The 10,808-nt window shown below is 45.7% G+C and overlaps 1 protein-coding gene across 1 annotated transcript; it reads left to right on the top strand.

Annotated features, from left to right (window-relative positions):
- Positions 1–3,523: 3,523 nt before the first annotated feature.
- On the top strand, positions 3,524–4,759 carry TEX12 (testis expressed 12). The gene is made up of 4 exons (XM_064732240.1): positions 3,524–3,580; positions 4,070–4,175; positions 4,277–4,328; positions 4,589–4,759. The coding sequence occupies exons 1-4, from the start codon at positions 3,524–3,526 to the stop codon at positions 4,731–4,733; spliced, it is 360 nt and encodes a 119-aa protein (XP_064588310.1). The 3' UTR covers positions 4,734–4,759.
- Positions 4,760–10,808: the final 6,049 nt, after the last annotated feature.

Below are 10,808 nucleotides of genomic sequence, written 5' to 3'. Positions count from 1 at the left end.
TCAGGGATCCTTTCTGGCTCTCGGTGGCCCCTTCTGTCTCCCGGGGAGCTGCAGCCGGGCGATGGGGGCCGGGAGGAGCGGAGCTGCCGGGTGAGGATCGGGGCAGTGCCAAGGCCGGCCCGGGTCAGTGCCCGGGGCTGCCCCAGCCGGAGGGAAGCCGGCGCTGCCGGAGCGCCGCCGGGAGGGGTTTTATAGCGGCCGGGGCGGCCGAAATCGGGACGTTTTCCCAAGGTCTGTGCCTACGTCCGCATTTCTCGCACGACATTTCCCCTCCTCGCTGCAGGAGCCAGCGCCTTATGCAAATCTGGGGTTCCGAGGGTGGCTTTGTGCCGCTCGCTCGGTGTCGCGCTGATGTCAGCGGGCTCGTCCCGTGGCTCCAGCACTCTGTGTGCCTGGCCGGCTCCCTGTCTGTCGGAAAAGCCGCTTCGGGATGGAATCCCCGCGCTGCTGCTCCTCCACTGCTGGTGGCAGCAGTGCCCAGGAATGCCGGCCTGGGCGGGGAAATCTCCCCGAGTGCAGGAGCGGCCGCATGGGAGGAGTTCATGGATGGGGAGAACGCCCCGTCCGCATCCCGCTGCCTTCGGGAGGAGCGCTGCCACTGCCCTAAAAACCCGGGCAGCCAGCTGGGGAACGAATTATTGCCCAATGTCTCGGTTTAGGGCAAATCTGGGAGAAAACCTCTGAACGGGTTTTCTCTAGAAAGCAAATTTAAGTGGCCTTTCTTCTTTTTGGTTTGGGAAAAAAATTTTTTTTGGAGAAAAGTGTAAAAAACCTGCTTATTTAACAGGCAAAGCATTCACTAGGACATAATATGAACAATATTAAACAATAAAACTTGCTGCTCCAAAAGAGATGACAAACTCAGGAAGTGCCTCTGTGGGCTGTAGCTTGTCTCAGTCTCTTATCAGTGTCTTATCAGTGTCTTATCATTCCCCCCGGTGCTGGAAATGCCGCTACCCAGGCCCAGCCTGGTGGGCTATAGCTGCTCTTCTGGGTGTTCAATCCAGAGCAGGTTTAAATAGTTCTAAAGAAAAAGAAAAACCACATTCTGTGGAATTCCTCTTCCTCAGCTAGCTAAAAAACTGACTGAAAACAAAGGAGAGCTCTGTCCTGCTGTCTGTCCGTGCTGCAGACAGCACAGTCCAGGAGCCGGAATGTGGAGGAGTGCAAATTCTGAAAATAAACTCTGCGTTTCTTCTCTCCCCCCTCCGCTCTCAGAACCAGCCTTAAAGGTGCAAAACTTATTTCTGGGCTAAACAGAGAACTGGGGATACAAGCACCATAAAGTCCCCCCAGTTTGTTACGTCTCCGTGCCTGGATTTGCTGTTTCTGTGGCTGGTTACAACTCAGGGCACTCAGCCCTGCAGATTGGGGGGTAAATTGAAGAGCCCCAGCTTGTGAGGATTATAAAAACACTCCCACAAAATCCCACATCAAACCCAAACCTGAGTTTCCAGGACATTATCTCGGCTGCTCACATGCCTTTTACTGCTCCCGGAGGCAAAAACAAAAAAACCACCAAAGTTAACAGGGATGATTTAATATCTGTATGATAGACATGAGGTGGTTTTGAGATTAAAAGCTGCCTATTTGACTAATAACCCTGGATTTTGGCTGGTGTAGCCAAGAACGTTTTTCAAAAATGAATGCTGTACTACTCATTTATCATTTAAGTTTAAATATATATTCAGATAATTATTTATTTTGTATTAGCCGTTGGCACTGATATTTTTGGCCAATTGATATTCCATACAAAGCTATCAGGAAGAAGGACTTTGTCTTTCATGTCAGCCTTTGAGAGCCTTAAAATTCCATTAGTTCACTGAACACATTTAATAAAAGGCATTTCCTTATCCTTTGTGCATATATTTGCATTTTTCAGGACCAGATCTAACTCATACAATGGTGTTTATGGTACAGTTTAGACTTTTCATTTCTCCTGGAATTTAATATCTCCAATTTTAGAGGAACTGCAACTACTTTTAGAGTAATGGTTTTGATCATTTTGCTCCAGTTTGAAAGGAACTGGAACTCCAGTAAGAGTGAACTCTCTCCTCTTAGATAATTTTCTTTTAAATATTTTAATGTTACTTTTAGTCCTAGTTTTATTTATAGACTATCATATCCATAAGAAAATGGAAATGAAAATTCAGATGTCTAATTTGTTTTATTCCAGGTGGTCTGGTAGTGAAAGCTATTACCATGACACCATGAAGTGGCCATCTTAATATTTTCCTAACATGTTCTGTCATATCTGTTCGTTGATGTTTTGATAGTAATGCTTGTAACATAATTAAATATCTGATAATTAAATGAATTATGGCTATGGCTGCTTATGAAAAGTTGTTTTTACTTTGAGGAAGTATTTAGTTCTTGTACCTTCAGGAGTTTGATTTCTCATGCTGATATTTTAATTTCTTCTGTGGATGATGTATGTGAGATTCAGGTCCTTTGCTGTCTTCAAAAGAGGAAACAGAAAAAGGAAGAAAAGAAAAAAATGAAAAAAGCACAAGTCAGAGGCAAACATAACCTTACATGCCATAACTTTAATATATCATAATTGAGACACATAATATAGCATAACATAATCATAAATTCCCGTCTTGCAATGATTTATTTCGGTCTAGTGAACAAAGACTTGGCTCACCTACGGCAGTGAAGCACAGTCTCGGGAAATCTACATTTTTTTTCTCCGCTTATTAGACAGAGAGAGAAAATATGGTCTTGGCAGCCCTGTGTTGTGGTGGTGTTACCCATTTTAGTGTTACTCATTTTAGTGTTTTTATGCGTTTTTAGATTTTACTCATTTTCGTGCTGTTACTCATTTTCGTGCTGTTACTAATTTTGGCGTTTTTACTCATTTTAGTGCCTGGTCGCTCCAACTGCGCTCATTTCTCGCTCGTTTTTTGAGGCAGATCCATGGCGCGTGAGACGCGTTCCAAGGATTTCGTTTAGAAGGTGAAATTTGACGGGACATGTGAGGAACTTCTCAAAGTTTTAATTAATCGAATGGTGCGGGTCCGGGCCGCTCTCTGGGCCCTCAGGGCGCGCCTCGGGCCGCTCCTGCCGCTGCCACCGAGGCTGGCACGGAGCCGCTGCCAGCCCTGAGGGGAGCGAGTGTTCCTTGTGTCCCTTGTTTCCTGTCCCTCGTGTCCTTTCTTGTCCCTTATTTGTCGTCCCTTGTCGCCACAGTCGCGGCCCGTCACGGCCACTGCCCGCCGGCCTGAAGGGGAAGCGGCGAGGCCGGGGCGTCCTGGGCGCCTCGGTGCCCTCAGGCTCTGGGGGGATCAGAAAGGTTTAAATCCCCTCGGATATCGAATTTAAATCCCCTCGGATATCGAATTTAGGCCGGCCCGGGACTCCCCGCCATCCCCCCGCCGCCTCCAGCCCTTTGAGGAGCTGCCTCCCCCGTGAGAGGAGCGCCCTTGCAGAGGAACGAGCTGCAGGTTTTACAGGTTTTTATTTAAACATTCTTCCCAGCGTGACCTCTCAGCAAACATCTCGTGCTTTTCGTGAGGCAGCCATGGCGAGCAACTCGCAAGAAGCAGACAAAAATAGAAATAAAAGCAAAAAGATGGAGGTGAGCAGTGCTGTGTGAGGGAGGACCCCCCTTCCCATGTCCTCCTCTGGACTGAAGGAACAGAGATCCACGGCACCTTAGGGAGGTTTAGGGGAGCAGAAATTACTTTTTCTGTGTAGGGAAACCGCAGTTTCTCTGAGGGCTTGAAGCCCAACAAAATCGGGTAAGCACTGGGATATATTTATGTAGAACTTCTTGAGAACGAGCTTCTGAAGTGCACCAGCTTTTACTGAGCTACATATACTACATATATCAGTATATAGATATAAATGTGTGTGTATATATAAATAAATGTCTATATATAGAGACATCTCAATCTGGTACTTCCACCCACTCCCCAAGATGCTCACGATACTGTGAACCCACTTTCATTTTCTCCAAAAACATCCTCAAGGTCTTTTTAAACCTTTTCTTTCTCTCAGTTAAACTCCGTGCAGAGCTTGTTTTAAATCCCAGAACTGTGTTTTTCCTAATGTGCTCTGTTGTTAGAATGAAGCTTCAGAAAATCCTCCGTTGTCTGACAAAACAGATTTGGCTCCTTCTGAGGACTCGCAGTCCCTTTTCAAGACTGAACCACTGGAAAAGGTTTTAAATGGTGATGTAGTAAATATACTGGAAGTAAGTATGGAATGACCTAATTTCATCTTGAGATTCATCCAAATGTTTAAATAAAATTATCTTTTTCTTTCTTAACAGAGATCAGCAAAGAAATTAATAACTTGCTGTCAAAATATGCTGACACTATAAGGCAAGTTAACTTTGTGTAATTTGCACAGCAATTTTTAAATTCTCTAGATAAGATGGATGGGTGGCTGCAGTTTAGGGAAATTAACACTGAAAACTGTCAAGCAGATCTTGAAAGAAAAATGGTGGCTTTTATTACAACAGAGGATCAATATGGTCAGAAACTGTGCATTGATAGACAACCAATTTTTAAGAAAAACATAAAAGTAGTGAGAAAGTTAATGGCATAAGCACTGATTTTAACCAGAGATTTCTTCACTTTAGTGCAAGAATAGCGTTGGATTCTTCTTATGTCCAGGAACTTGATGAGATCCTAAAAGAAGCCAGGGCCATAGAAAAGCATTTGAAGCAGAAAAGAGAGAAGCTGAAACAGAGATTCGCTGTCATCGCCAATAGTCTGCAAAGCTAAATGGAGTTTGTTATGAAAACGTAGAGCCAAAGTTTTGTTCGTGTATGAAAACAAATCGGGATGAGTGTTGTGATGTCTGTTTCTTGTATAAATATTTCTGTCAGTTCAGGAAACTTCCAACAAGTTAAGCAGCTACTTAGTGTTTAAATACATAGTGTAGTGGTAGTTAATAAAACCAATTCTGAATACCTGTTTTAAATCCTGTGACTCAAGGGATTAAGACATTAAGCTATGTTAACCCATTAAACACAGCAAAAAACCCATTTCTATGAAATATAGAAATTTATGATGTAAGTGGAAAATGACCTCAGATTATTTAATGTTAACCATTTTCTGGTTATGAGTTGTTTTTTTCCAAATGAGTTGTAATACTGAGAATATGTGTTATATTTCAAGGCCAGGTAGTTATAAAACACAATCAAAGCCTTGCTGTTGATGTCAATAAGTAAATAGAAAACGTTAACACGATCTAGAATTACAGTGTTATTTTGTTTAGCTTCATGGATGTTGTTTGTTCATATTCAGTCCTTCTGAGAACACTGAGCCCTTTTTATTTCTTGTCATTCTACTCTTGTTAAAAAAAAAAAAAAAGATGAAAGATGGAATGTACAAAGGACCACTTGTACTAAGTATGGGGCTCATGTAATAAAGAGAAGTGCTGAAACAAGATATATTTCCATCTGTCCCCCAGCAGTGTGCAGTGATTTCCTCTCTAAATCCTCTCAGACCTAATCCACCCTCCTTTCCCCCTTTCCTGAGCTCCCAGCCAAACGTGCTGCGTGTCACAGTGACACGATTTACAGCAAAGAATCAGAGGAACTGGACATGTAGGGTGAGATTTAGATCCCTAAAGATGCAAGATATGTCCTTAGCAGGATTTTCAAAGTGCCTAAGCATGGTGTAAGCGCCTTACCCGCTTAGGAATTTTGGAAAATCCCATAAGGTGCCTATCTGCATCTTTAGCATCTCAAGGCTTTCCAAAGTCTCACCACTGCTCTGCTGTCATATTTAGCAGTCTCCTATTTTTTCCCTGATACTCTCAGGCTGCTCTGTTTATACAGAGAAGATTTAGGAAGTGACATTTCTTAAAATATTGTGCTGGGTGTTTCTGAAACCCTGGCTCATCTGCAGTGATGACACAACCCGGAGTTTCCCAATGACGCCTGCCAAGGGCCTGAACACAGACATTTACCCACAGTTATTTATGAATTATAAGGAAAACTTACACAAATCTAATTACTGAGGAGCATCTGCCTGTTACTGCATTTGAGCCGTTTGCTCTGGGGGAAATGGTGCAACCTCTTTAGAGCATTTGGGTTTGGATTATCTCCATTAGTTTATGCGGCCAATATATCCAACTACCATTAAGCTCCAGAAGTTAATTTTGGGATACAATAATTTTATAATATTTTTCCCATGGGAAATCAATTGCTCCTGTTGCAGAAGTTTGCTCTATTTAAAAACTTCATAAAATCCAACAAAAATGAGTAAAGTCCCACTTTTAAAACAATGAAGGACTGCTTATTGCAGTTCAATCCGAGATGACTCTAGGTTTTTTACAGTGATTTCCTACAGAGTTGATTGTCATTCCAATGAATAACCTTTAATAGAGTGGGATTTCTGGGATAATAAGAGGAATTTAGAATTTGAGGAGTAAAGTCAGTGAGTATGGCCATAGTAACCTAGGTGAGCTTATTATGGGGCATGAAATTTTTAAAATTACTAAGAGCAACAAAGCTTCTGGTTTTGCTGCATGAATATAGGTGAGGATACATACATATATGTATATAGGTATATAAAGTAAAATGAATTCAACATCTATTTTATAGAGTTTAGGCTTGAAATGGTGAGTTCAGAAAGTTTAAAACACCCATTGAAAATGTCAGCCTCTCCTCTTGTGAAGATAAATAATATTTCAGTAATGGAAATACTTCCTACATTGGAAATTGAAATTGAAAATGAAAATGGAAATCAATCTTACATTTATTTCTCCCTGTTTAAAGAGAACTTTCCATAATTATTGTGCTGATCAGAAATACTGAGCACTTTTCTGCTGGCTGCTCTTTAGTGTTCCACTAAGTATCTTAATATATGAACACAGTCATTGCACACTATAATCCTTCTAAGCCATTAAAAATAAAAATTTATCACTTTCTTATTTGACTAAAACTCATCCACTCTGCTGATTGCCCCCCTTATGGATTTCAGTGTTTATTGGGAGAAACAAAGGAACTTTTCTGTTCAGAGCTGACACTAAGGGCTCCTTCCTGCTCTCCCTGAGGAGTGAGCTCCTTGTGAAACCCACCTGGCATCCGTCCCATCCCTGTCTGCTGTCCAATTTTACTGCAGGAGGTTTGGACAGAAAATTAATTGGCTTTAAAGCTGCTAAACCTGATCAGCAAAGCTCAGCTGGTAACTGCGTTTTCTTTTAAGCTTCTCCCCTCCTTGTTTAAGCTCCAGCCTATAAATTAACAAGAACGTCTAAGATGACAGATCAGTAACAGAATATAAATGGATTTTTTTTTTTTTTAATCTTGAAGCATTTTAGACGAAGTTCTGACACTTCTTGGAGTCTAGGGGATCTTGACACTGAGCCTTTGCATTTCTGAGCTTGCTGTGAATTTCTTCACAGGCTGGAAAGTGTAAGTGATGAAAAACTCAGTTTCTCTCATTGCTCTTCTATTGTCTAAAAGCTAAAAATGGGAAATAACAGATAATGCAGAGAGTTTAGATAATCAGTGATGAGAATTCTTTCCTGAGAAAAGGCTAATCTTGATTGTTTACTTAAAATGAGATCACCTTTTAGAATAGAAAAAAATAGAATAGAAAATAGAATGGAAAAAAATAGAATAGAAAAAAAATAGAATAGAATAGAATAGAATAGAATAGAATAGAATAGAATAGAATAGAATAGAATAGAATAGAAAAAAAACCCCAAATCTAGAGGAACTAGAGGTGTTTTAGGCTCAGGACATTCTGTCCAGAATTAATCAAAATTCAGTTTTGCTAATGGTAGAATGCTTGACCTTTGAATTGGCTTTGAAGGTGGCACTGGAAAAGAAGAGAGTGAGCATTTTGTATCAACAGGGGAACAGCCAGGAAAAAAAGGAGGGCAGGGATCCATAGCTCAGTCAGCCTAAATCCCATCCTGGAGAGAGGCTGGAGGAAATTTCTTAACTATGACTTGGATAACAATAAACTAAAACAAAAACAAAAAAAAATTCATTTATGAGAATAGCTGGCTTAATATGGAAAATTACCAGTGGGTACAGCTTGGTGTAAGGTCATTGACACCATCGTGTATGATGATATAGAAAATAAGAGCAATCAGTTAGGGCAAACAAATGAGTTTAAAAGTAAATGAATACTCTTTTTTTTTTTTTTTTGTCATAGATCAGCCTATGGGGTATTGTATAGTGATCTGCTTCCGGCTTTGCTAATTCCACATTATCCCAAATGATTTAGAAAAAAACCCCAGAATTAATATAAAACCAGAAAAAACAGAATTAATATTTTTTTCTTTTTAAAGAGCAGCAAACTAGAAGCCACAAACGCATCACTAACATACATTAAAAATTCATGGTAATCTCAAAAACACGAAGGGTTGAGTCGAAATCAAGATTTCCAGAAATGAGAAATAATAAAGAGCTGAGAAAAGATGATCTGTGGGAAAAGGTTGAAGCAGCTGGATTTGTTGAGAGAAAGCACAACTCAAGGGAGGGAATAATAAGAGAGGCGTTTTAAAAGTGCAGGAAGGACAGGAAGAAATCAGCTTAATTCTCAGCAGGTTTCAGATGAGATTTAATCTGTCTGTGGAACAGGGTCCCTGGCGTGCTGTGCCTGCTGCCCAGCTCCCTCTCCAGGCACAGCACAGCCTTAAGAGCAGATTAATGACATGAAACCAATGTTCCATCACAAATCCAGAGCACTGGCAGCTCGCTCCTGGCATCCCCCAGGGGAAGGCTCTGTCCCAGGGGCAGCTCAGCAGAGCACAGCCCATCCTGCTGGCTTTGCTGGGGGAACCTGGCGTGGCAACCAGTATTCCCAAACCCCTGAGATTCATTACGCTGCAAAATGGCTCCTCGGGTTTTGAAACAAAACCATTTTGCATCCCAGGTACTTCTGGGAGCTGAACGTGAAGGTGAGGTGACGAGAATTCCCTGGAACCACCTGGAAGCCTGGCTGCTCTGATACACACATGCATGTCCTGTTCTTGCCTGTCTTTCCATCTCTCTGGCTGGCACAGAGTGCTGGAGCATTTTTCCCAAGGCGCTGCAGTGCCCTGGCAGCAGCAGCAGCAATGCCCTGGCAGTGGTGGCAGTGCCCTGGCAGTGGTGGCAGTGCCCTGAGAGCAGCAGCAATGCCCTGGCAGCAGCAATGCCCTGGCACCAGCACCAATGCCCGGGCAGCAGCAGCAATGCTCTGGCAGCAGCAATGCCCTGGCAGTGGTGGCAGTGCCCTGGCAGTGGTGGCAGTGCCCTGAGAGCAGCAGCAATGCCCTGAGAGCAGCAGCAATGCCCTGGCAGCAGCAGCAATGCCCTGGCAGCGTCACCAATGCCCTGAGAGCAGCAGCAATGCCCTGGCAGTGGCGGCAATGCCCTGAGAGCAGCAGCAATGCCCTGGCAGCAGCACCAATGCCCTGAGAGCAGCAGCAATGCCCTGGCAGCAGCAGCCATGCCCGGGCAGCAGCAGCAATGCCCTGAGAGCAGCAGCAATGCCCTGGCAGTGGTGGCAATGCCCTGACAGCAGCAGCAATGCCCTGGCAGTGGTGGCAATGCCCTGACAGCAGCAGCAATGCCCTGGCAGCTGCACCAATGCCCTGAGAGCAGTAGCAATGCCCTGGCAGCAGCAGCAATGCCCGGGCAGTGGTGGCAGTGCCCTGGCAGCAGCAGCAGCAATGCCCTGGCAGCGGTGGCAATGCCCTGGCAGCAGCAGCAATGCCCTGGCAGCAGTAGCAATGCCCTGGCAGTGGTGGCAATGCCCTGGCAGCGGTGGCAATGCCCTGGCAGCGGCACCAATGCCCTGGCAGCGGTGGCAATGCCCTGGCAGCAGCAGCAATGCCCTGGCAGTGGTGGCAATGCCCTGAGAGCAGTAGCAATGCCCTGGCAGCAGCAGCAATGCCCTGGCAGCGGTGGCAATGCCCTGGCAGCAGCAGCAATGCCCTGGCAGCGGCAGCAATGCCCTGGCAGCAGCAGCAATGCCCTGGCAGTGGTGGCAATGCCCTGACAGCAGCAGCAATGCCCTGGCAGCAGCAGCAATGCCCTGGCACCAGCACCAATGCCCTGAGAGCAGTAGCAATGCCCTGGCAGTGGCGGCAATGCCCTGAGAGCAGCAGCAATGCCCTGGCAGCAGCAGCAATGCCCTGGCAGTGGTGGCAATGCCCTGACAGTGGTGGCAATGCCCTGGCAGTGGCACCAATGCCCTGGCAGCGGTGGCAATGCCCTGGCAGCGGTGGCAGTGCCCTGGCAGCAGCAGCAATGCCCTGGCAGCAGCAGCAATGCCCTGGCAGCGGTGGCAATGCTCTGGCAGCGGCAGCAATGCCCTGGCAGCAGCAGCAATGCCCTGGCAGTGGTGGCAGTGCCCTGGCAGCAGCAGCAGCAATGCCCTGGCAGCAGCAGCAATGCCCTGGCAGTGGTGGCAGTGCCCTGGCAGCAGCCGCACCAATGCCCTGGCAGCGGTGGCAATGCCCTGGCAGCAGCAGCAATGCCCTGGCAGCAGCAGCCATGCCCTGAGAGCAGCAGCAATGCCCTGAGAGCAGCAGCAATGCCCTGGCAGCGGTGGCAATGCCCTGGCAGCAGCAGCAATGCCCTGGCAGCAGCAGCAATGCCCTGGCAGTGGTGGCAATGCCCTGGCAGCAGCAGCAATGCCCTGGCAGCAGCAGCAATGCCCTGGCAGCGGTGGCAATGCCCTGGGAGCAGTAGCAATGCCCTGGCAGCAGCAGCAATGCCCTGGCAGCGGTGGCAATGCTCTGGCAGCAGCAGCAATGCCCTGGCAGCAGCAGCAGCAATGCCCTGGCAGCGGTGGCAATGCCCTGGCAGCAGCAGCAATGCCCTGGCAGCAGCAGCAGCAATGCCC

The sequence above is a fragment of the Zonotrichia leucophrys genome, chromosome 24, assembly GCF_028769735.1.
Source record: "Zonotrichia leucophrys gambelii isolate GWCS_2022_RI chromosome 24, RI_Zleu_2.0, whole genome shotgun sequence".
Lineage (NCBI taxonomy): Eukaryota > Metazoa > Chordata > Aves > Passeriformes > Passerellidae > Zonotrichia > Zonotrichia leucophrys.
This window is presented reverse-complemented; position numbering and strand designations above follow the sequence as displayed.